Here is a 25,552-nt window from a genome sequence, read left to right on the forward strand (position 1 = left end):
TGCCTGTGTGTGTAATGTTGTTTGTGCCTGGCTGTAAACCATTCTGCCTCAAAGATCTTTGAAGTTAATGATAAACTGAATGATAAAGATATTTTCAGCATAGGCCAGGCCTTCTTCCACCTTTCCCTGACAATCTTTGCAATCTTTGTACCTGCGTCAAGCTGCCACCTCCTTACTCTTTGTCCTGTGAGAGAAGATAACTACTTCTTTTTGTCTTCGCTCACTTGCACAGTTGTACTGTACAGTGACACAGTGTCTGCCCAGTTCAGCTTCACAGGCCCACCTGAAGTCCCTCACAAATACGCCAGGCTCTTTAACTGCCTTGTCCAGCACAGGTGGGACAGATGGGTGAAAATTCAGAGTTTTTCTCTGTGAGTTTTGAGGTGGGTTGCAAATACAGTGCCAGTTGCAACTGTTTGAGGTGTGACTGCCCACAGAGGAGCATTCTTGGAGCAAGAAGGCGTACAGTTGGGAATGGGGGTTCCTGGAAGTCCCATGGGGTTTGCTTGATGTAAGATCTGAGGAGTAGGGGCTGGGGGAATCCACCTAAAATAAGGAATGAGACAGCTGTGCGCTCCAAGAGGCTGTGTCTAGGTCAAATTAAGCTCTGGCATATACAATAAAGCCTAAACATTTTATTACAACAGGAGGCACATCCTCTTTACTTTCTTCAGTGTCAGCATATTTGTTTCCGTTTACCTAATCATGGAACTCTTCCAGGTTACTACCTTAATACAACCCTTTAAACTTCTCTCTCTACCTTCAGGGAGTGGCCTGAGTGGTAGAAGAATTTTCTCCCCGTGTGCATCAGCCATAAGAAGAGTTCTTGTGGGAAAGCAGGACTTAGCATTTGGCCCTGAGTGCAGTGCGGTCAGTATTCCTGCTTGCTTCTGGTGGAAGGGCAGTATACAGTCTAGGGCTGTCTCCCATGTTTGCCTGGGTCTCCCATGCTGTGAGTCTCCCATGCTTGCTTAGGTCTCACTGGAACCATAGCTGCGGCAGAGGGTGAAGTGTGCTCTCAGGTGTCAGTCTCAGTGTCCGTCTCGTTACCTGGAGAAAGACATTGACTCAGACTCAGTATTCCAAGAAGAAGTCAGCGTCGGCAGTGGAGCAGCCACGTGATACACTTGTGGTAGTTTACAGTGATGCAGCAGATTGTATGTTTGTGTTTGTGTGAGTCAAAATTTCTGTGGGTGCTTTGGCTTCATTGTCCGTAGAGCCTGAGTTTCAGAGGTAGAGGGGAATCCCTTGTTCACTCCTTGCCCTGCCCTGGTGCCCCTCTAATGGGGAACACGCCTTCACATAGAGTTTCATGCTACGATGAGGGGTCCAGTCCCTTTAACACAATGGCAGGTGGTCTAATCTTGGTTCATCTTCTCAGCCCACCCACAAACCAGCTGACTCTTGGGGAGAGGACTTACTTCCCCTGCTACACATAGCAAGAGTGAGTGCTTTTTCTTGTGTGGAGCATACGTGTGTGCATGCCTGGGGCAGGAGCTCCTATCTTTTGTCTGGATTTTGCTCTTCTGACCCACTCTGAGATGGAGACTGGCAATGGGATAAGGGGGTGGATGGCATTTCTACCATGGCACGGGAGAGAGGAAGAACACTTCTGGGTTCCTGTTTAGTCTGTTTTTCAGTCTTTGGAACCCATCATTTTGACTTGATGGTTCTAGCGGCGACAGTTGTTTGCGTTTTTATATTGCCTTTGTCCAGCAGCAACATGCCCAGCCCTTCTCACGTCAGAGAGGGAAGGCAAAAGGGTTGAGTAACAGTCTAGACTTTAGGTAGAAGGGAGAGGAAAAAATTATACCTGGTTTAATTTTTCGGCCAATCCCCGTTCAGCTTTTCCTTGGAGTAAGAAGATTTCTGTAGGACTTGAGGCGTGCATGACCTTCCAGACAGCACCCATACCCCAGAAGTTGAGATCATCGGTGAAACCATTTCAAGGCCCCTTCTCCCACATATGACACTCCATTCTAATTGTCTTCTTTTCAGGATCAGCTCTCCGTTATCCATGTCCCTCATCCCAACCATTCTCTAGTTTTCCTTCCTAAGAGCCCCTTAATCTTTGGGTGATATAATATATTAGTGAGCACTATATTTTGTTTATTGCAATTGTATCTCCTGAGCTTGGAGATGTCACTGGATCAGTGGTGCCCAGAATTGCACGCTCCCCATCGCCTTTCCCTGGCAGTAATGGGATGTTCCAAAATCTGTTAGGTCTAAAGACAGCACCTGGGCCAGGGAGGTCAGATTTGCTGAACTCCAAGAGGGAACTCAGCAATGGTAGCAGGCCTGGTGAGAATGGGAGGGAGGAAATTGGGTTGGATCAGCCACCCCATGATCTGAAGGAAAAATTCCAGCTGGCACCTATTCTATCTGAGTTTGGACCTTGCTCTCTGGTAATGTCCTGGGGCTCCATGCAGCACTCTTTTCCCCAGCGGTCCAGGGACTTTTTGCAGCCAACTTGTAACTGAACATTACTTCTCTCTCTTGGCTTTTCCTCAGGATGAAGATGAGACGCCACAAGCTCTTTCTGACTCTGTGCATGGCTGGTCTCTGCCTCATCTCCTTCCTGCACTTCCTCAAAGCCCTCTCTTATGTCACCTTCCCCCGGGAACTAGCTTCCCTTAGCCCCAACCTGGTCTACAGCTTCTTCTGGAACAATGCACCTGTCACCCCGCAGGTCAGCCCCGAGCCAGGCGGGCTGGAGTTCCTCCGCACGCCGCTGTACTCCCACTCCCCATTGCTGCAGCCCCTGCCGCCTAGCGGGGCCAGCGAGGAGCTGCACAAAGTGGAGTTCGTACTGCAGGAAGACACGACAGAATATTTTGTCCGTACCAAAGCGGGCGGCGTCTGCTTCAAGCCAGGCACGAGGATGTTGGAGAAGCCCCCAGCAGGCCGGCTGGATGAGAGAGAAGATGGCGCTGCTTCGGGGCGCCCAGCCCGTAAGCCACTGAGCACCAGCGGGACCAAGCGGCGGAAGTGGGTGGAGTGCGTGTGCCTGCCTGGCTGGCATGGCCCCAGCTGCGGGGTGCCCACTGTGGTTCAGTACTCAAACCTGCCCACCAAGGAGCGACTGGTGCCACGTGAAGTACCCCGGCGGGTCATCAACGCCATCAACATTAACCATGAGTTTGACCTCCTAGATGCCCGTTTCCATGAGCTGGGGGATGTCGTAGATGCCTTCGTGGTCTGCGAGTCAAACTTCACAGCCTACGGGGAGCCACGCCCACTCAAGTTCCGCGAGATGCTCCTCAATGGCTCCTTTGACTACATCCGCCACAAGGTGCTCTACGTCTTCCTTGACCACTTTCCCCCTGGTGGGCGCCAGGACGGCTGGATCGCCGACGACTACTTGCGCACTTTCCTGACAAGGGACGGCACCTCCCGTATACGCAACCTGCGCCCAGATGACGTCTTCATCATCGACGACGCGGATGAGATCCCGGCCCGTGATGGCGTGCTCTTCCTCAAGCTCTACGACGGCTGGACGGAGCCTTTCGCCTTCCATATGCGCAAATCCCTCTATGGCTTCTTCTGGAAGCAGCCTGGCACCCTGGAGGTGGTTTCTGGCTGCACCGTGGGGATGTTGCGCGCCGTCTATGCCACAGACGGGATCCGCCTGCGCCGCAGAGAGTACTACACCATGCCTGGCTTCCGACAGTATGAGAACAGCACGGGCCATATCCTGGTGCAGTGGTCACTGGGCAGCCCGCTCCATTTTGCTGGCTGGCACTGCTCCTGGTGCTTCACTCCGGAGGGGATCTACTTCAAACTGGTGTCAGCCCAAAACGGGGACTTCCCCCGCTGGGGCGACTACGAGGACAAGCGGGACCTCAACTACATCCGGGAGCTCATCCGGACTGGTGGCTGGTTCGACGGCACCACCCAGGAGTATCCCCCCGCCGACCCCAAGGAACAAATGTATGCCCCAAAGTACCTACTAACGAACTACCAGCGGTTCCACTACCTGCTAGAGAATCCCTACCGGAAGGCAGAGGGGGCTGGGTGAGGGGAGCGGGGCTTGCACAGGAAATGGGAGCTGTAAAGCAAAGGGGAAGAGAGGAGTGTCTTTTATTTTCCTTTTTCTTTTTTGTTTCCAGCCAAGGTATGTAGTCTCCCTGCGTTCTCTGCCCTTCCAGGCGTGAGACTAGGCGTGGGATTCCCGGTCACACTAACGAGGGCCAGAGGGAAGGAGCAGAAATGGGAGCTGGCCCTGCAAGAGGCAAAAAGACACTGGCACATCCCCTCGGTTATCTAGGGGCAGGTTTTTCCTACACAAAGGAGGGTGGAGGGAGCAGCTGCTCCCCCCCATCCCCGTTGGACAGGTTTGCATACACGTCAGTCTGAACTTGTGCATGAGGGGGCAGGCGAATGTATGGTCACGTGCATGTGAGTGGATGCGTGTCTCACGCGTGTTCATGTGAGTTTGTGTGCACGTGTGCAAAAGCGTCTCTATATCCATCTATTTTTTTTTTACCTGGGTAGTCTTTAAAATATAGCCTTCTCCCACCACCAGCCGCCCTGGGCATCTCTCCAGGGCTCCGCTCATTGCGTCATGTGCTGCTGATCCTGGAGCTTGCAGATAAGGGAAGTGGGGTGGGACACAAGTGCTTGTACTCCTTCTCGACCCCACTTTGGTGTCACTGGATCCCACACCTTAGCTCTGTCCACAGAGCCTCAGGCTGGGTCCTGGTATCCTGCTTTCTTCAGGGGAACAAGCGGCAGGGGTTGTGTGTAGTGTTCACTAGTGTGTGCATGAGTGGGAATGTGCCTGGTTGGGGTAGGTGTGTATGTGTTTGAGAGGGGGGGGAGCGTGGAAGGATTCGGAAGCTCTGCTGTGTACTTAGGGGTTAAGGATGTTTAGCCAGCTGGGTTTAGGGGGTGTTCGTAGGCTCTGAGCCCCCGTGCTCCATAAATGGGGCAGTGGAGAACTAGCTCTGGCTGGAGGGTAAGAATGGGGACAACCTAGGGAGGTGTTGCTGCAGCTCCCTCCCCACCATAACAATAAAATACAAATGCTGGTTAGTCTTCTTGGAGTGAAAGGGAGGGGAAGGGGAAATCCCAACCCCCTTAGAGCTCAGCCTGGCTGTTGGGCCCAAAGGGATGTGGACTGTATCTAGGCCCAGCACCATGCTAGGGACAGTTTGTCAGGGTAACTGCACGCAGGACTGCAACTCCTGGAGCGTGCCCGCCTCGTGGCTGGGAGGATGTGCGATCCAGCCCCTTCGTCTGGACTGCGGGGAGAGTCCTGCCATGAGGAGGGGAAGTGACAGATCTGGATGTAAGAGCCAAAACAGAGCCCGCAAAAGAGCTGAGCTCTCTGTCCCTGCAGTGGGCTTTCATTAAGAGAGAGGGTTTGCGTCTTTCCCAGGATACCTTGGTTTTTTGGGACAACAGTCCCCTTCACACCTGCCCCAGTTGGAGCAAATGGCTCTGCAGTGTGTATGGTGCCCAGTTAGTAGCAAGTCGCAGGGTGAAGTACAGTGTGAGCCTCTATTCTTCTTCCAGCTGAGGCAGGATGCTCAAGAGCCATGAGGGAAATGTGATTCCCCATCCCCCTTGTTTTTAATAAACATGGTGGATAGAAATAAATATTCCCTTTAAGACCAGTGTTTTCCCCAATGGTGTTCTGTGGAACCCTGGGGTTCCGCCCAGTGAAAATAAGGATCCCGTGAGAAAATTCCATTACAACAGCTGCTGACTCCTCCGTGTCTCCCTGCCCTGCCGCCGCTGAAACAGTAGAACTAAATTTAATTGGTTTAACAGCCGGCAGAGCAGCAGGAGGGACCCAGTTGTTAAACCAACTGAGTTTAGTTCCATTATTTCAGTGGCAGCAGGGCAGGGAGCCTCAGAGAGCCCCTCATTCGCCCTGCTACCCAAGCAGCCGCACCCCTCCGGGGGGGAGTGACCTGGCTCACCCCTGCCAGGGGAACACCTCCACACCAGCCTTGCTTCCACTGGGCGCACGTGGCCACCTGCTGTACGCTTCCCAGCCAGCGCCACAGATGGGTTAGTCCACGGGGTGGGTTTGGGACTGGGGCAGGTTAATCCTGGAGATGCGGGGGGGCAGGTTTGTGGGATGGGGGTAAAGCTTGGAGATGGGGGGGTGGATTTGGGGCTGGGGGGATAGAACCTGGGAATGGGGTTCTGTAAAATTCTGTGGAGTTTAAAAGAGTTCTGTGGCCAAATAAAATTGGGAACTGCTGTTATAAGGAATGATCCCATGCCAGCCCGGCCAGCTGTGCCACACAGAGGGGGCTTTCTTTACCAATGGGACTTTAAATCCCCCTGACTGTGGTTTTCTAGCATGGATTCCCATTTCTGCTGCTCTCCTCTCGCTCTCTATGCTTTCTCTTCTATCTGTTCCGGGGGGAAGCGACAGGTCCCAGAGCCCAGTTCTACAGCCATGGCTGCCTCCTGATCTATAAATATTTCTAAGGTTCTCCACCCGGGTAGCTAAGGCCAGGTCTACACTAGCCCTTAAGTCGATTGTGGATACGCAATCCCAGCTATGACAATTGCGTGTCTGGAATTGACTTATCTGTGATCGACTTACCTGGCCATCCTCACTGAGGGAGGTCGATGGGAGAGTTTCTCCCATCGACCTCCCGTACCCCTCGCAATATTGAGGAGCACAGGGGCTCCTTGTCAACTCCTGAGAGTTCGATTTCGCACATCCTCACTAGGCATGCAAAACTGAACCCTGGAAGCTTGACCCTGACTGGGTCGATCTACCAGGCAGTGTAGATGTACCCTAAGTCCCCAGCACGTTGAGCAAAGTGAATTCCTTTGTCAAGGGGCTGCGGGTCCGAAGTCCAATGGAGACAGAACTACACAAAGCGCCGAGATCGGAGCCCTTTGTTGTCGATGGATCCATGTCACGTTTAGGCTTCTCTCGCTCCTAGTCCCACCACTCTTGCTCAAAAGAGGCTAAGCATCTCTTCATTTTATTCACAACTGCTGCCAGCGCCCCCTACGCTTTGCCCCATAACGTCAATGATGGCTGGGACATGGAATGGGAGAAGGGGACGTTTCCACCCTCTGTCATGGGAGAAGGCTGTTGCTGTGCTTCATGTGCGTGACCCATCAGCTGGGGTGTGAAGGGGGCATGTTGCAGGCAAAGGTGTGGGATCTCACAGATTGGGGTCTACAGACCAATCTGCCACAGAGGATTCATGGATCTGATGAAGGAACCCTGGTGCCTTACGAAAAGCGGTGGGTGATTGCGAAAGGAGGGGCGGGGCATATGTCAGTGGAAAGGAGTTAGCAGCAGTGGGTACAGCAAAAGCTGGGCACAGCTACTGTCCTGAGTGGCGGCAACAGGAGAACACAATGCAGAAGGGTCTGATGCAAGATACTCAGAGAGAGTCAGAGGGACCCAGCAGGTGGTTGAGATGAGAGCTCAGAACCTGCCCTCAGCCATTCTGCTTTGATTCAGCCTTTCCAGGATAACAACCAAACAACCCACAGTCCAGTCCCTGCGGTGCAGAGGCGGGAGAAACACACTGTGTATCTTTGTATGCAAACTCCCAAATGCTGGGAGATGCTCAGACACTTTAATGACAGGCACCACACAGCTAGAACTTGGGACCTTTCCTTGCAGCACAGTCTTAGCCAGGAGTCAGGGGTGGATTCTGGTTAAAACCAGCAATCTGCCTGGCTAGCAAGCTGTGTGGAGCCAAGCAGCCACAATACAGCCACCGTACTGTACCCCCTCCAATGGCACAGCACCTTTGCCCCCGTTGTCCCCTTCCCTCTGCGGCTCCATGGGCCCTCTGGGGTGTGCGTGGCAGGGCACGCTTGCTGCGCCTGGGGTTTTGCAGTTGCCTGTTGTGAATTTCTACTGCACCCATCACTGCAGTAGCGAGGTGTGATCCAGCACAGACGCAGCCTGCTAGCTCCCCTTTCCTCCCGTAGTTACTCCTTCCCTTTTCTCTCACTTTCCTTTCCCTCTTCTTGTTAGCAGCCTCTGCCTTCCCCCTGTCTCAGGTGTGAGGAACAGATACCATTGCTATTGCCACCGGATAATAATTGAGCTCCTTAGGCTCTTGGTCCTTGACTGACTCTCTCTGTCTGCCCCCAAGCTGGTTAGCAATTAAACTTGAAACAGGCTTCTGCACTGCGGGACTTTCCAGGAAAAATGTGTTCTGATTTACTCATTGTATGAAAAATTTTTTGAAACTTTTTGAAAGGCAAATCACTTTATGTTTGTTGTATTTAACTTGCACCGGTTGACCGAGGTTAGAGGAGCTCGACCGCTTCTGTGTTTATCATCTTCCACTTCCTCTCTCCCTGGCAGGCTATGTGGTGGATGCAGCTTTTTGTGAACTAGCAAAACATTAATAGGGAGGGAGAGAGATGGGTGTGAGGATAAGAGATTGGTTCAGAGCCCTCATTTGCACTTGGTGTGAGCAGCCTGGCTTCTTTGATTAGGTCTTGACCTAGCACTGAGGGTGCTGCAGTCATGTTTAGAAGGGAAAGCTTAAAAACCCAAAGCTGTAGTGCACATTGGGGGGTGGTTGATGACAAGGGGGAAGGGCTGGAAACCAACAACTGAGAAGCAGTAGTACAGCTCACTTCCTCCTTTGTCTTTTTTCAGACAGCAGCTGCTTCACTTGTTTGTGTCTTTTTCACCTTTAATCCTTCCTCCTCCTCTGTAATTTGAATCATAGACTTGGCACCCTATCCAGTTTCTGGGGCTTACACTGTGCTGGGCACCTATTTCAGACAGTTGTATTAATGTCACTCCTCCTTTGTAGCTGCAAAAGGGTCCCACCATTTCCCGACATTATGTCCTGAGAGGCGTGCTCTTTCCACATTCTGTATAAGCAAGGCTGAGGACATGGTGTTGGAGCTTGTGGATCCCTCTCACTGGAAAGACTGAGTTGAGGACGCCTCCCCCGGCCCCTCAGTGGAGCTGGTGACGATACTTTGAGCCAGACTGAATATGCTGACCCTCGGGGGACAGGGTACAAAGGAGGGGATGGTTTTTATGGCTCTGTTTATTCTGAAAGGGCAAACATCACAGTTCCCTTCTTACTGCCCCTGCTGAAGGAAAGAGCACCATGCTCCCACGAGTTGATTAGTCCCTAAAATTCCTCTTTGCTGCCAACTGAAGGACTTGACACAGTACATCATTTGTACACTGAGGGCAGGCAACTGAAGAAGTTCTGACTCATCCTGTTAATGGGGCAAGGCTGGAGGAGCTGAGTACCATTTTTCCTAGTTATCCTCAAGCTGGATAGCCCCCTGAGACCCTAGCTTTATCTTATACCCAGCAACAACCCCACCTAGCTAGCATCCCTTTGTCACCCGCTTTCTTCATAGACTTTCATGGCTGCTACAGATCTGCACTGTGAGGACCCTGGAGCTGATAATTCCTGGTCCTGTTAGTAAACACTGGTTAGGAAGGCAATTGGTGAAGGAAAGGTCATACTGACTTTGCAGACCTCTAAAATTTGGGGGGGGTGGGGGAGAAAGGGAAGGGACCCCTAATCCCTCTCTGTGCATTCGGAATTTATAAAAAATCCACCCCTTCAATCTCGGAGAAGTTGAAGGAGCTCTCCCTTAATGTGAAAATAATAGGAGTTTAAACTTGGAAGAAACAGGAGGGGTTTTAACCCAAAATGTCGAGAAGAGGGTCTAATGCCATAAGTGAACACTGGGCACATCAGCACTGCACCCAATGGTATGGAGAGGAGGAATACCTGGCAAACGCCAAACCACTGTCCAGGTTCATTTCTGCAGGAATGGCCAAGCAGTGTCCTCTGTGGAGCAATGCACTGGCATTCCCAGGGGACAGATGCTCCCCAGGGTATTGACTCGCAGTGCCCTCTTTTGGCAAAGGAATGAGTGGATTTGCCAAAACCAGAACAAACCCCTGTAATTTATAAGCACCGGTAATAGTTAATTTTTTTGTAAGGATGAATCAAATGTACATTCTGAAATCATTTTCTCTGTAAATGGTTGGATTTCATTTCACCCTTAAAGGGATGCTTAAAAAGGAGATGATATAAATAATAATAATAATAATAAAAAAAATTACAAAGTGTGAAAGGAAACCAGATGGTGCCTGTGCCTGTCTTTATTTCAGCCCACAGTCAGAACCCCACAGGAAAAGAGGTTGCTGTCACCAGTTTCGGCCCGTCTCTTGCAATAACCAGGCACCATGGCAAAGTGGGGGAGGGGCTTTTAACACCACAATATTTGAATGAAGAAACAAAATATTCTACTGGGGAACTGAAAGGAGTGGCTGTGCTGAGGAAGTGTTTCCTGCTGAGGAAGTGTGATACGTTGCTCTTGACACTAGCGAGGTGGAGGCATAATCACATGAGTATTTTCTGGTAATCATGGGCCAGGATTTCTGTCACATCTATAATAGCATTGGGGGGCTAGCAGTGGCTTTTTAAACAATGAACGTCGTGTTGACAGCCCAAGGTACAATAAATATCTCAAGGATAGGTCTCCTCCTACCTTAATCAGGCCTTGCAGCCGCTAGAGAAGACTGCTGTTAAAGGGTAGGTGTGGATATTGCCTTCACCTAGGGGAGTGGGTCCCCAACTCCTGCTCACCCTGGGATAGCCCCTACCTGGAAGAGTGGCTTCTCTAGCTCATCCAGTTGTGGGACTGCTATACAGGTAAAATAGGGCTCATGTAGTCCAACCAGTAAATAGCAGTGGTAATGCATGCAGGGCAGCCACCCCACTCCATAGCACAGACACACAGCCCCCAATGTGCTGGTTATCCAAAGGTCTTCATGGTGCATTCTGCACCAGAAAAATAAAAATTCCATGCACAGGATTTTAAAGTTCTGCAAATTTTACTGGTCAAGATAACATTTAAATAACATCAAATAATCATGCCAGTTTCAATAATTTTGGTCATTTATTTCAAAATGCCTGTCGGCAAGTATGTCTGTAACCATATACACCCACAAATTCCCCAGGAGGAGAAAATTAACGAACCTCCCTGGAACAACCCAGTTCCTGTTTCGTTGCATGGAGTTTCCTGTATACCACCCACTCCTTCTCTCATGGCCTGTTGGGAACTGCAGCGGACAGCAACCCTGGAGCTCCCACCCCTTTCTTCCTGCAGTGTCTTCCATGTATGAGCCGGGCTCTGCCAAGTCCTGCAGCTCATTTATGTCAGGGGAAGGAAATGCTGCATGCAGGTTAGTTTCTGCAAAATTTCCGCCTTGTGCCGTGGTGCAGCATTCCCCCAGGCGTAACCTATTAAGCAGGGAGCCGATCCACCCTAAGGCAGTGTTGCTGACTTGCATTTGCTGTGAGCGACTGGCTTTGAGCCAGGGCAGGGACCAGGCTGGAAAGGAGAGGATTTCAGCTGTGCTGGGGGAGTACCCTTCTCATGGTCTGTCAGCGCCACCTTCCAAGCTCCTGGGATACAGCAGCCAAACCTTTCTCCCACTTCCCTCAGCCACCTGACTCCCTTGTCCCAGGAGAGGACGAAATGCAATCAGGGCTCAGCCACTTGGAGTAAGGCTGTCCCTTCCTCTTCCAGCTCCTCAGCCGCCCCTCCCCGCCACAGCCCCGCTTGGAAGAGGGCAGAGGGGATGAAGAACTCTGAATGCTCCTCTCACCCGACTCTGGCAGCAGGTGAAGGGGACTCTGCTGCGGGTGCCCCTGCCCCAGGCCTGGGAGAGTAGGGGTGGAGACTTCCTGGAGGTGCGGCTGAAGAGACTGATGATTCAGTTTCACACATACAGAATGGGAAGCGACTGTCTAGGAAGGAGTATGGCAGAAAGGGCTCTAGGGGTTATAGTGGACCACAAGTTAAATATGAGTCAAAAGCGTGATGCTGTTGCAAAAAAAGCAAACATGATTCTGGGATGCATTAACAGGTGTGTTGTGAACAAGACACGAGAAGTCATTCTTTAGCTCTACTCTGTGCTGGTTAGGCCTCACCTGGAGTATTGTGTCCAAATCTGGGTGCCGCATTTCAAGAAAGATGTGTAGAAATTGGAAAGGGTCCAGAAAGGAGCAACAAGAATTATCAATGGTCTAGAGAACATGACCTATGAAGAAAGGCTGAAAGAATTGCGCTTGTTTAGTTTGGAAAAAAGAAGATTGAGGGGGGACATGATAGCAGTTTTCAGGTACCTAAAAGGGTGTCATAAGGAGGAGGGAGAAAACTTTTTCTTCTTGGCCTCTGAGGATAGAACAAGAAACAGCAAGGGAAGTTTAGGCTGGACATTAGGAAAAAGTTCCTAACTGTCAGGGTGGTCAAACACTGGAATAAATTGCCTACGGAGGTTGTGAAATCTCCATCTCTGGAGATATTTAAGAATAGGTTAGATAAATGTCTATCAGGGATAGTCTAGACAGTACTTGGTCCTGCCATGAGGGCAGAGGGCTGGACTCAATGACCTCTCAAGGTCCCTTCCAGTCCTAGCATTCTATAGTTTTATGGATACCAATGGAAGAGAGGAGGTGGAGGTGGGGGTGGGGCTGAGTGGATGCAGTTGTTGTACAGGTGGGCAAATCTGATGAGGTGGTAGACCTGATCTGAAGAAGTGGGTCTGTTCCATGAAAGTTCATCACCTAAGAAATTATTTTGGTAGTCTTTAAACTGCTGTGTGTACTGAGGGGACAGGATTGATTTGGAGGTTAGGGGCAGAATTAATTGCTGGACAAGGGATGGGCAGATATGGCACCAAGATCCCCTGCAGCCAGGGTCAAGCACCTTCTCTAATACACTAGGGAGTGTGGACCACATACACATGTGTACAGTGGACAGGGAGAATTCAGAAATCAAAAGACAAATAAAACCCCACAATATAATCTTTAAAAGTCTCATGATTTTGAGGCCAATCACAATTTCCAGCGCGTCTGGCTTCATGCTTTGTTTTGTTTGTAAAAAGCTCTATGGCTGGCACTACTGCAATGCTGACCCTTATCAGACCCTACAGGAATTGTTGGGTGATACAAGTAGAAACACAGTGTTTACAGATGGCCATTGGAATCCAGCAGCCCACCGGCCAAATCAGCTAACCCGAAAAATGGATTGTGCAGAGTGTCAGGTGCATACCCGGCTATTGCTGATGATGACAGAGGCAGGGGCTAAGGTAGGATGAGGAGAAAGGCCACCACATAAGATCCAGAGGCCTATGATGAGAACCCAGACAGAGCTTGTACATATGCAGATCTTGGCAGTAGCTAATATTCAAATGAGAACTTCAGAGGCTAAAGACTAGAAAGGTTCCAGATGCTCAATGACTGAACAAAGTAATGTGATCCTGGGAAAGGGCATCCTCATTCCAAAGGGACAGGTGACAGCCTCTACAGTCCTTGCAAAGGGAGCCTGGTCCAAATTCCCCACTCCAAGTTATCTGAGGCAGGGGATGCCTGTCCAGTACAGTAATCCAAGCAATCCTGGAGAAGTTGTGTAGCACCAAGTTCTCCTTCCCTTGTGAAGGACAGGGTGCGCTGGAATGGGCTTGCCTACTGGCTGGGCCTTGTGAAGGGTTGTGGTTCTGGTGACATCTGGCAAATTCTTCAGTCCTTAAGTATCAGAAGGGCAGCCGAGTTAGTCTGTATCTTCAAAAACAACAAGAAGTCCTGAGGCACCTTATAGGCTAACAGATATTTTGGAGCATAAGCTTTCATGGGCAAAGCCCCACTTCATCTTTGCCCACGAAAACTTATGCTCCAAAATATCTGTTTGTCTGTAAGGTGCCACAGGACTTCTTGTTTTTCAGTCCTTAAAACTCAGCTGGAAAGGGCATAAATCTTTCCCTGATCTGTGCATATATCTGGGACAGGTCTCCTCCAGAATAGCTCTACCTCAAAGATTTTACAATCTGAATAGAATAGATGGTATAGTGTGCGTATAGCACAAAACAGAGATGAGGAAGGGAAAGATGAGGATGATAATATAGACAGGAATACAAGGTTGCCGATGTACAATCTGGCATTTTCATAGTTGTTTCTTTGATTTAGAAGCAGAATCACAGACCACTAGAAGGGACCTCGAGAGGTCATCCAATCCAGTTCCCTGCCCTCATGGCAGGACCAAGCGTGGTGTGGACCATACCTGATAGATGTCTATCTAACCTGCTCTTAAATATCTCTGGTGCTGGAGATTCCATAACCTCCACAGGCAATTTAAACAACATAAATGAACAAAAGATACTAATGAATCTCTAAAAGGCCACCAACTTTGTAATGTCATTTAATGTACCCATAGATGGAAAAGTGCTACGAAGGTACAGAGTGTCAAGTATCGGAGGGGTGGCCGTGTTAGTCTGGATCTGTAACAGCAACAAAGGGTCCTGTGGCACCTTATAGACTAACAGAAAAGTTTTGAGCGTGAGCTTTCGTGAGCACAGACTCACTTCATCAGATGCTGGTCTTGGAAATCTGCAGGGCCAGATATAAATAAGCCAGAGCAAGGCTGGGGATAACAAGGTTAGCTCAGTCAGCAAGGGTGAGGCTTACTACCAGCAGTTGATCTGGAGGTGTGAAACCAAGGGAGGGGAAGCTGCTTCTGTATTTAGCCAGCCATTCGCAGTCTTTGTTTAAGCCCGAGCTGAGGGGGTTGAATTTGCAGATGAATTGTAGCTCAGAAATTTCTCTTTGGAGTCTGGTCCTGAAATTTCTTTGCTGTAGGATAGCTACTTTTAAGTCTGCTACTGTGTGGCCCGGGAGATTGAAGTGCTCTCCTACGGGTTTTTGTATATTGCCATTTCTGATATCTGATTTGTGTGCGTTCATTCTTTTACGTACAGACTGTCCAGTTTGTCCAATGTATATAGCAGAGGGGCATTGCTGGCACATGATGGCATAAATTATATTGGTGAATGTGCAGCTGAATGAACCCACGATGGTGTAGCTGATCTGGTTAGGTCCTGTAATGGTGTTGCTGGTGTAGATATGTGGGCAGAGCTGGCAACGAGGTTTGTTGCATGGATGGGTCCCTGAGTTAGAGAGACTGTGGTGCGGTGTATAGTTATCCTAACCAGCAACTAACCTTGCTCTGGCTTATTTTTCCTGGGTCTGCAGATTTCCAAGACCAGCATCTGATGAAGTGAGTCTGTGCTCACGAAAGCTCACACTCAAAACTTTTCTGTTAGTCTATAAAGTGCCACAAGACCCTTCCTTGCTGTTGAAGGTACAGAGTATTACTCAATATTGTGCATTTTTTGTCTTACTTCTCTTTTTGATCATTTGTTACCTTAAATATATTACTTATCTATTCCTGATCTTCCTCCATCATAAATTTGAGTATATGAATTTCCCTCAATTTCAGGTCTATTTTCAAGCATTAAGAACATTCTCAAGAGCAAATGTCATTAATTTCTTATGCTTGAGGGTAGCAAACAGTTTAGCTGGTTATGGTGGGGGGTCAGCGTCTGATCAAAGGCCTTGGAAAGCTTTACAAGTTAGGCCTTAATCATAAGGTTCTATCCTGCCCTCTGACAATGCCATTAGATGGGCAAGTGGAGCTCTTCTACTTAACAAGTTCTGAGGATTGAGAGTGGAGGTGGATCAGTGGGACCAACCAGATGTTTAAAATTAGGCATGGGTTTCAATGATTTGGTGGATCAGGGCAAAAGGACTTGCTACCTTGCAGATTTGAGCCATGTGTGATTACTGTGAAAAAGCAAGTAAGGATTTCACTAGTTTATTTGAATATCTGATCATTTACATGGAGAGTTACAGACACAGTATGTGCTTCTCAGCTATCTACATATGTTATAGACACAAGGGATGAATTCTCAGTGGTGTAAATGGGCACTGCTCCACTGATTTCAACAAAGTGGTGTCCATTATAGCAGCAGAGAATCTGGCTCAATTACTTCATGGCTAATCGCATGGAACTCAGAAGCTAAAACAAAGATATTATGTGGTTGTCAGATTGATCACTTACATAACTGTATTCAAGATTCTAGCCTCCATATTTGGAAATATACTGCCTGCCTGAGAAAGGGGCTTTGGATTTCGATGACAGATAGAAATCTAGAGAACTACTCTGTGCTGGACTGAATATGCTTTGACGACTTTTCTATAGTTGTCCTTAACGCTCTAGTTTTTGTAAAAAAAAAAAAAAATCCATGGTGTGCTGAAAAACAGACAGGTCAGGTGTTAAAAGAGATGATCCATTATTTCAGTTATTCAGACAAGTATGTAAAATTTCTTTAATGAAGTGCATAACTTCTCTCAGATTAAAAACTTACCTTCCATGTATTTTATGAGCAGTGGTGTGTATATATACAACATGCACACACTTGAGGAAATAAATTATGGCTCTATTGTTCTCTAATAATTTTTGCAACAGTATTACATAATTGATTCATACTTAGTTTTGGTCCCCCATGACCTCCGGATCCTTTTCTGGTGTCATGCCTTTTCTCATTTGTGTGCCTGAGTGTTCTTTCCTCAGGATAGTATTTTGAATTTGTCCTTGGTGATTTTAATCTTATTTACTCCAGACCATTCTCCAGTTTGTTAAAATCATTTTGAATGCTAATCCTATCCACCCAAATGCTTGCAACCCCTCCCAGGTTAGTGTTGCCCATAAGCTTATATGTACACACAGTGCCATTACTTGAATCATTTATAAAGACATTAACTAGAATCAAATAAGAAAATTATGCCATTTGTAAAACTGCAGTCCCTTTTAGCAGGGTACATTCCAGTTTCAATACAGGGCTCCTTGTTGTGAGAGCATTACTATATGAGCACATAATTGTACCCTCTTTATACCAATCATCATTCTGTATATCTCCATCAGCGCCCCTCTTATTTGTGTCCTCTCTACAAACAGGCACAATGTCTTCTATTGCTCTTCTGATGGAGATAGAGTTGCTCCTCCAAACAGGGTGAAAAATAAATGTAAATGTCTGATTTCACGTTTTGCAAAAACAACAGTACTTGTCTCAAAGAGAATTTGACTTGGCTTGGCATAGTCTGGCAACTACTTTTACAATTAATACCATTGATGACTGATACCTAGCCAAAAGAGAAGAGCCTGAGCTTTAATAATCAAATTCTCTTTCAGACAAGTACTGCACTAGGAGGGTGGTAAAGCACTGGAATGGATTACCTAAGGAGGTGGTGAAACCTCCACCCTTAGAAGTTTTTAAGGCAAGGCTTGATAAAGCCCTGGCTGGAATGATTTAGTTGGGGTTGGGCCTGCTTTGAGCAGGGGATTGGATTAGATGACGTCCTGGGGTCTCTTCCAGCCTTAATATTCTGTGACCTTGCAAGTCTCTATCCCTTCCGAGCTCCCTGGTCTGTTACATACATGCACTCTGGCAAGATCTCATGATGCTCTGAGCTATGGTGCCACAGCTGTGGTGCTACAGCAGGCTGGACTGTGTAGCACACAACTGTAGCACCATAATGAAGGTGCTTCTGTCACTAATGCAAGCGTTGTTGGTTTTTTTCTTTTCCAGTGCTGCCATTTTTAAAAGGCGGCTGGGCACCTCAGAGCCAAAAGTGTCTCTTTAAGGAGCTCCCGCTGCTCACTCCTCCAGCTCCCTCCCTGGGAGCGGTTTGGGCTGTGGGGGGGGGCTAAGCCTGGGGATGGGAGGGGGCAGTTTTGGGCTGTGGAGGGGGTGATTAAACCTGGGGTGGTTTGCGGCTGCAGGGGAGGGGCAGTTTGGGGCTTGAGTTGCAGTACCTTTTTTTTCTAGAAGAAAAGCACTGTCAAAGTATATGATCGTCATGAGATCCAGGAACCTTCCAACCTTAAAAGGGGAAAAGAAAAAGAGACAAATGTACAATACAATTTTAGGCTAATGGAAATTTAGCGTAACTGATGGATTAGGTGCGATTGAATCAGAAGCTATATTTTTTATTATCTTTGTTATAAGGTATTTCATTATAAACTTATGCCATTTTATGTTCTAGGACTTTAAGAACATTAGGTGAATTATTTATGACTCATTTTTAATTATATGTTTACTGCTATATTGAGAGACAAGATCTTGAACAATTCCTAAAATACAACTCAAGACCTGCTCCCTCTAACACAGGGGTTCCCAAACTTTTCAGCATCACGCCCCATTTTTGATGCTTGAGAAACCCTCATGCCCCCGACCTCTTTACCATCATCCATCCCCCTTTTAACAAAAAATTCAATTCATACTTTAAAATAAACACCAAAAATTGATAAAAGTGTTATTTTAAAACAAAAATGAGCACTAATAGATGTTCTTGGCCCAACAATTTAATAAAAATGTAATTTAATATCAGTAGAAACAAGATGAATTTAATGTGAAGGACGCTGCTGCATTTTAACATCAAGGATGATGAGCCCCAGCCAGGCACCCGAGCCACGTGCGTGCCACCCGAGCCCTCCCAGCTGCAGGCCCGAGCTGCCAGAGCCCCACAAGCTGCAGCACAGCTGCCCGAGCCCTGGCCAGCTGCCCAAGCTGGAAGCCCCGCCCATGCCCCATGAGCCGTGGGCCACCTGCCTGCCTGAGCCACGGGCTGCCCACTACCAGGGCCAGCCGCCCGAGCTAGAGCTCCACCAGCCAGCCAGCCAAGTCAGAGCTCCCCTGCTGCGCTTGAGCTGCCAGAGCCCCACCCACCGCTCAGGCCACCCGCCTGCCTGCCAGATCCATGGTCCAGCTGCCAGAGCCCCTCCTCTCCCCTCTCCCCAAGCCAGGCACCCCCAGCCCCTCATCCTCCTCTCTTCTCCTCCGTCCCCTCCCCTTCCCCCAACCCACGCTGACTCACTCACTCACTCACATTTGCGGGAAGGCACTCCATGTGGCTCTTCACAGCCACCTCCTTTTTATAGTGGCTGCAGGGTCACCCACGTAAAACGGCAGGGGCTGCTCACAGCGCCCCTGCATGCTGAAGGAAGGAGGACTCAATTGGTAGTTAACCAATTGAGTCCATGGTTGAGAGCGTGCTCTTTCTTGGGGTGGGGGGCACTGAAAGGGGGGAGGCTGAGTTGCCTCGTGTCCCCCCTAGAATTTCTTCACATCCTCCCGCAGTTTGGGAACCCATGCTCTAAAAGCACAGGCCTCTATCTTGTGTGCTAGAGGAGACTTTCCATGAGCAACCTTTTCAGGACTCAGCTCCACGGTGATCCAGTTGATAAAGGGGCTCAAAACACAGAGGCTGTGTCTACACAAGAGGGTTTTGTTGACAAAACTCACAGAGTGTCTACGCACCAAATGCATTTTGTCGACAGTCTGTCAACAAAACTTGGCACATCCTCTGACAGCATTCTGTTCCTCTGTGACGAGGAAGAACACCTTTGTAGATAGTTTCTGTCCACAGAAATGCCATGTAGATGCTCAGGGGGCCCTCTGTCAACAGACAGGGATTCCAGTTCACCGGGCAGCCCTGTTTGTTGAGCTTCAGGTTGGTCGATCTGTCAAGAGAGCGGCTGGGCACTCTGGCCGTTCTCTGTTGACAGAGCAGATTGCTCTTTCAATCTGCTTTTGTGCATGGAAGCGATCTGTCGACAGAAGTTTTGCTGGAAGATCTCTTCCAATAGTAACGTCTGTCGACAGACCACTGTAGTGTAGACGTAGCCCGTGAAAACACTCTCACTTACTTGACCAGACCTACATTCAGTAGAGGGCAGTGATGTACATAGTAGGTCCCACTCAGTTTGCTGAATCAAGGTCTTACATACATGCTTAAAAGCACGTAAGTTAATACTATCTCTGGCGCTCAGAAACATGCCTAACTGTAAGCATGTGCTTTAATGCCATCATTGTTCTTTAGTGCTGTGATAAACAGCAATGGGATTTCTCATCTGTTTAAAATTAAAAACACTTGTAAGGGGTTTATTTATGTGGGCCCATACACGTTCGCTTGAACATTAGGAACCACTGAAAAAATGCACCGAAATATAAACTTACACTACCATTTAAAGAGATGAAGGGAATAATCAATGAGCCTGGGTTCCTCAAATGTATCCTGGTTTGTTTGTTTTACAAAGGCACGGTTTAGTGAGAAGTTTGTTAATGAAAGGGAATTAAGTTTTTTTTTAACAAATGGTCGAGATGTTTAAAATCTCTTTGACAAAAAAAGCTAACTAGATTATGGTTGGTTTGGTCAATGGTATGGATTGGAAAACAGCACATTGAACAAAGGGAGAAATTTAAATCCGTGGCTCATTTTTACAGATTGCAGCTCAAATGTTTGGATGCGAATTTTGTATACATGGAGGGCTGTAGAAATTAATAACAGACTTAGAAACTATCATTGGCAATAGTATTTGCATTAGTTTGGAGAGATGGAAAAGACTGTTGCTAATTTTTTTGTTTCACTTTTCCTTCCCCAACTGTACAAGGGTAGTAAGTGTTCTCCTTTCAGAAGGGTGAGAGACACAAAAAGCCTTTTGGATCATGTTCTCTGGGCTTCATTGACACTAGAGCAACATTTTGGAGTAGCCAATATAGGGTTACTGTTCAGTGAAGCCATATTGTCTGTATTGATACTTGTGTATGTAAAGTATAGGAATACCCTAGACACATTTCAAGAATAACGTTAAATTGAGTGTTTTGTTCAACAGGAAGGCTTAAATGGAACTATGTTTCTAGACAGAACTATAGAGAACTGTAAATTGTGGCTCTCCTTTGATGAGTGGGTCTAATCCACATGGCGCTTATTAAGGCTATGTCTACACTAGCCCCCCCCTTCGAGAAGGGGGTGCTAATGAGGCGCTGCAATGAATATGCAGCACCTCATTAGCATAATGGTGGCCATGGCATTTTGAAAGTGCCGCTTTCGATCACATGCGGCTCGTCTACACAGGATCCTTTTTGAAAGGACCCCACACACTTCAAAATCCCCTTTTTCCTATAACCAAATAGGAAGAAGGGGATTTTGAAGTGTGCGGGGCCCTTTCTAAAAGGACCCCCACGTAGAAGAGGTGCATGCGAGCAAAATGCAGCACTTCCGAAGTGCTGCAGCCAGTAGCATGCTAATGAGGCGCTGAATATTCATTTCAGTGCCTCATTAGTATTCTCTGATTTGGCCATTAGCATGGCCATTTTGAAGTTGTCCCCTAGCGTAGACGTAGTCGTAGTGCTGAACAGTGTTAGCAATGGCTTGCAAAATTTCTCTAATGTAGACTGAGTTGTAGGTAACTGGAGAACTAAAGAAGTTCTGACATTACAAAAGATAGGCTGAGAAGGAGAATGGTTTGAAGTCAGGCTGTTTAAAATTACACATATTTAACTCTAATGTCTAAAAAATTATTTGGCTGAAAGGATTATTTTATAAGAATGAACTTTCAGCTAAGGTTTGAGAATTCACAGTAAGCATATGTGAGAACTCCCAGAGATCATCCATTCAAACAAACACTCTCCCAACCCTGACTTAATGTTATCGGTATTTTTAAGCTTTAAAAAACGCAAGAACAATTTTTAAAACAAAGGAAGCAAATAATCTTTCAGGCTTTCTTATTTCAAAATCAGGGCGGTAGAGAAGGGTGGGCAAAGACAATTTAAAAACAATTTTTGGTTGTCAATTGAGCATATATTTATAATTGGATCCAAACAGAGAGAATACAAATGGAACCATCTTACACAATTTGTACAAACAGCAACAAAGGGTCCTGTGGCACCTTATAGACTAACAGAAAAGTTTTGAGCATGAGCTTTCGTGAGCACAGACTCACTTCATCAGATGCTAGTCTTGGAAATCTGCAGGGCCAGGTATAAATAAGCCAGAGCAAGGCTGGGGATAACAAGGTTAGCTCAGTCAGCAAAGGTGAAGCTTACTACCAGCAGTTGATCTGGAGGTGTGAACACCAAGGGAGGGGAAGCTGCTTCTGTATTTAGCCAGACATTCACAGTCTTTGTTTAAGCCTGAGCTGAGGGCATCGAATTTGCAGATGAATTGTAGCTCAGAAATTTCTCTTTGGAGTCTGGTCCTGAAATTTCTTTGCTGTAGGATAGCTACTTTTAAGTCTGCTACTGTGTGGCCTGGGAGATTGAAGTGCTCTCCTACAGGTTTTTGTATATTGCCATTTCTGATATCTGATTTGTGTGTGTTTATTCTTTTACGTAGAGACTGTCCAGTTTGTCCGATGTATATAGCAGAGGGGCATTGCTGGCACATGATGGCATAAATTATATTGGTAGATGGGCAGCTGAATGAACCCACGATGGTGTGGCTGATCTGGTTAGGTCCTGTAATGGTGTTGCTGGTGTAGATATGTGGGCAGAGCTGGCAACGAGGTTTGTTGCACGGATGGGTCACTGAGTTAGAGTGACTGTGGTGCGGAGTATAGTTGCTGGTTAGGATTTGCTTCAGGTTGGCAGGTTGTCTGTGGGCAAGGACTGGTCTGCCTCCCAAGGCCTGTGGAAGTGGGGGATCGTTGTCCAGGATGGGTTGTAAATCCCTGATGATGCACTGTAGAGGTTTTAGCTGAGGACTGTAGGTGATGGCTAGTGGCGTTCTGTTGGTTTCTCTCTTGGGCTTGTGCTGTAGTAAGGGGCTTCGTGGCACACGTCTGGCTCTGTTGATCTGTTTTTTCACTTCCTCAGGTGGGTATTGCAGTTTCAAGAATGCTTGGTAGAGATCCTGTAGGTGTTTGTCTCTGTCGGAGGGGTTGGAGCAAATGCGGTTATATCTTAGTGCTTGGCTGTAGACAATGGATCGTGTGGTGTGTCTGGGATGGAAGCTGGAGGCATGAAGGTAGGCGTAGCAGTCAGTAGGTTTACGGTACAGGGTGGCATTGATGTGGCCATCGTGTATTAGCACCGTGGTGTCCAGGTCACACAGTAGCAGACTTAAAAGTAGCTATCCTACAGCAAAGAAATTTCAGGACCAGACTCCAAAGAGAAATTGCTGAGCTACAATTCATCTGCAAATTCGATGCCCTCAGCTCTGGCTTAAACAAAGACTGTGAATATCTGGCTAAATACAGAAGCAGCTTCCCCTCCCTTGGTGTTCACACCTCCAGATCAACTGCTGGTAGTAAGCCTCACCCTTGCTGACTGAGCTAACCTTGTTAACCCCACCCTTGCTCTGGCTTATTTATACCTGGCCCTGCAGATTTCCAAGACCAGCATCTGATGAAGTGAGTCTGTGCTCATGAAAGCTCATGCTCAAAACTTTTCTGTTAGTCTATAAGGTGCCACAGAACCCTTTGTTGCTGTTACAGATCCAGACTAACACGGCTACCCCTCCGATAATTTGTACAAAGTCACTTTTTAGAGCAGAAGGCACTTCAACATAAGCTAGAATGAGATTTGACAGCAACCCTTCATCTGCATTTGTGAAAGCAAGTATTGCACACACTGGGACTTTCCCAAGAGTAATTTAAGAACAAAACTGCCTTAATCAACATACCCAAAAAAAAAAAAAAGGTTGAACTTCTGCTGCAACCTAACCAAAGCAACAAACATCCTTTCCTTAATTGCAAAGCATCAGAGGATTAAAACATAAATCCAGGTGCAAATTTAATGCACCCCAATGCAGCACCCCAACTACACTAAACAAACACCAAATTCTAAATGATATGAATCTTCAGAATTTGCTAATCAATTGTAATTAGGTGGGCACTGGGCATCTGATTTGACCTTAGGGTAATTAATGAGTCTGTTGGTCTCAGAGATTACCCACATCAGGAACTTTTTGTCTGAACAGAGCCATTCCCAGCCTCTGACAAAGACTGATAATGTTTCTCCCATTATAATAAATAATCTTCCCCTTGAGGTATCTCACCTTTTTATCACTGTTGGAAATGGGCCACATCCAGCCTGACTGAATTAGCACTGTGTACCTCTCCTCTTTCTGCATCCCTAACATTTGTTTCTTTCACTTCATGAATCTGAGGAAGTGAGCTGCAACTCACAAAACCTCACACCATAATTAAACACCAACAGTTTTAGGTGCCACGTGGCCCCTGGTTCTTTTTGCTGAAGCAGGCCAACATGGCTGCTCCTCTGAAATTTGACTACAGAGGAGGAAACCGCTACAGGGTGAACCTCTCTAATCTAGCACCCTTGGGACCTGACTGGTGCTGGATGAATTTGCTGGAACACGGGAAGTCAACATTGTCTGGCAGCATTACCAACACTCCCACTGATTACTGGGCTCCCAGCAGACACGTAGGGGTAAATTACAGCTAAAGAACGTCACAGAACTCTGAGACCCAGGACTGGTGGCTGCAAACAAACTTTATGGGACCACTGGAAACCTGGCCACACCCATGAAAAGCAGTCCTCCGGCTAACTAAAATCGTGCCAGATTAGGGATGTTGCCGGGGGACAGTGGTTCAACCTGCCCGTGAATAGCTAAGAAGAAGGGGGTGGGAATGCAGCAAGGACGGCGCCTACAGGGCGAGCTACACGGCCGGGAGACGCGCAGCCCGGCGCTGTCTGAGGCAGAGAGAGACCAACACGGATGAAAAGGGTTCCAGCTCCTCAGACCTCGGCCGACAGGCGAAAGCGCAACCCGCCCCGCCGGGCGTGCAGCAGCCGCAGGACCCTGCTGCAGCATCCTGCCCGCGCGCCGCTGACGTGATACGTCACTCCGGACGGGTCAGGGCTGCTGGGTGCCACACTATCCCCGCTCGCGGTCTGTACAGCGCTGCCGCGCGCAGCCCTGAACAACCTGCCGCGGCGAGCGGAAGTTGGCCCTCCCGCGCGCTCTCGCTGGTTGGCCGCCCGGGGTCGCGCCCCGGAAGCAAAGCGGCCATGTTGCCGGGTGACCCCGGAGAAGCGGTGCCGGGAGGCGGGTGGTGCTGACACTCAGAAGCGGGACCAGGTGTCCGAGAGGGACCGAGCACAAGCCCCCGCTTCACGGGTGAGTGTGAGGGGAGCGGGGTCCGGGGTGCCGAGCCGGCCCAACCCCCTCCAAACGCCCCGCAGTGAGCCCGGCCCGATCCTCCTCCGCCCAAAGGGTTCCCGCCCTGCGGTGCTCCCCAGGCCCTACTTCAGCCTGCCCGGGCTCCGCCCGCGAGGAGTCCCCCGCCCCAGCAGCTGCCTTCCTGACGGGGGATGCCCGGGCGGAGGCAGGCACTGTTGTAGCTGATCCAGGGAGTGGGATTAGTGTAGTGCTCGTGTGTTTCGGAGGGGCGAGTTACAGTGTCTTTGTTTAGTATTATTGTCTCTCTCTGTTTTGCTGGCAGATAGGGTGAGGCTGTTCTCCGGCCCCTGGTACAGGTCTTTTCCTTTTCACTAAGATGTTTCCCTTTTCCTGCGTGGAAATCAATCCCCCAGGGGGTTCACCTTTTCTAACAGCTTGTGAAGAAAGTAAGGGAGCTGGACTTCCAGGAAGGAAGCAGCAAAATGCACCTGGGAAGCAAATGTTGACTTTCACTCATCCATTTTCTTTAGTTTGTCTTCACCTGCATCTGTCCCTCATGGCAGCGTGGTCCCGTGAGGCAGTGCTGTCTCTCTATCGCACTCTGCTGCGCCAGGGCCGTGGCCTACGGTACACTGACCGTGACTTTTACTTCGCTTCAATCCGGCGTGAGTTCCGCAAGAACCAGCATTTGGAGCGGCTTGAAGATAAGGAGAGACAACTGGAGAAGGGGCAAGCTTTCCTGCACAATAAACTGGGAGGGCTGGTTTAGAGTTTTACCCTGCTTCCCTCTTTTC

The 25,552-nt window shown here is 48.4% G+C and overlaps 3 protein-coding genes across 11 annotated transcripts in view; all 3 read left to right on the forward strand.

The window, feature by feature from the left end:
• Positions 1–6,051, forward strand: part of MGAT3 (beta-1,4-mannosyl-glycoprotein 4-beta-N-acetylglucosaminyltransferase) — a 29,477-nt gene extending 23,426 nt beyond the window's left edge. For 3 of the 6 annotated variants that reach the window (XM_075009372.1, XM_075009398.1, XM_075009381.1), the window contains 2 exons: positions 771–870; positions 2,512–6,051. In XM_075009372.1, the coding sequence (XP_074865473.1) occupies positions 2,513–4,018 (1,506 nt within the window). In that variant the 5' untranslated portion in view covers positions 771–870; position 2,512 and the 3' untranslated portion in view covers positions 4,019–6,051. The remainder of the gene's footprint in view (positions 1–770; positions 871–2,511) is intronic. The other 3 variants (XM_075009389.1, XM_075009363.1, XM_075009406.1) reach the window with 1 other exon arrangement.
• The window catches only part of MIEF1 (mitochondrial elongation factor 1), a 62,864-nt gene that overhangs the window by 23,377 nt on the left and 13,935 nt on the right, over positions 1–25,552 (forward strand). The window contains exons 1-2 of one of the 3 annotated variants that reach the window (XM_075009420.1): positions 11,073–11,179; positions 25,289–25,487. The exons of 1 other annotated variant lie outside the window; for it this stretch is intronic. The gene's annotated coding sequence lies outside the window, so the exon portion shown is untranslated. Of the gene's footprint in view, positions 1–11,072; positions 11,180–25,288; positions 25,488–25,552 lie in introns of those variants that run through there. One more of the 3 variants, XM_075009429.1, reaches the window with a different exon arrangement.
• Positions 11,066–25,541, forward strand: MIURF (mitochondrial elongation factor 1 upstream open reading frame). Of its 2 annotated transcripts, none has more exons than XM_075009461.1 (2): positions 11,066–11,179; positions 25,289–25,541. In XM_075009461.1, exons 1-2 carry the CDS (start codon positions 11,116–11,118, stop codon positions 25,525–25,527), a joined length of 303 nt encoding a protein of 100 aa, XP_074865562.1. In that variant the 5' UTR covers positions 11,066–11,115; the 3' UTR covers positions 25,528–25,541. The 2 variants fall into 2 exon arrangements, with proteins under 2 accessions (XP_074865562.1, XP_074865572.1); XM_075009471.1 differs by lacking the exon at positions 11,066–11,179 and adding an exon at positions 24,635–24,755.

Source organism: Carettochelys insculpta, chromosome 1, assembly GCF_033958435.1.
Source record: "Carettochelys insculpta isolate YL-2023 chromosome 1, ASM3395843v1, whole genome shotgun sequence".
NCBI lineage: Eukaryota > Metazoa > Chordata > Testudines > Carettochelyidae > Carettochelys > Carettochelys insculpta.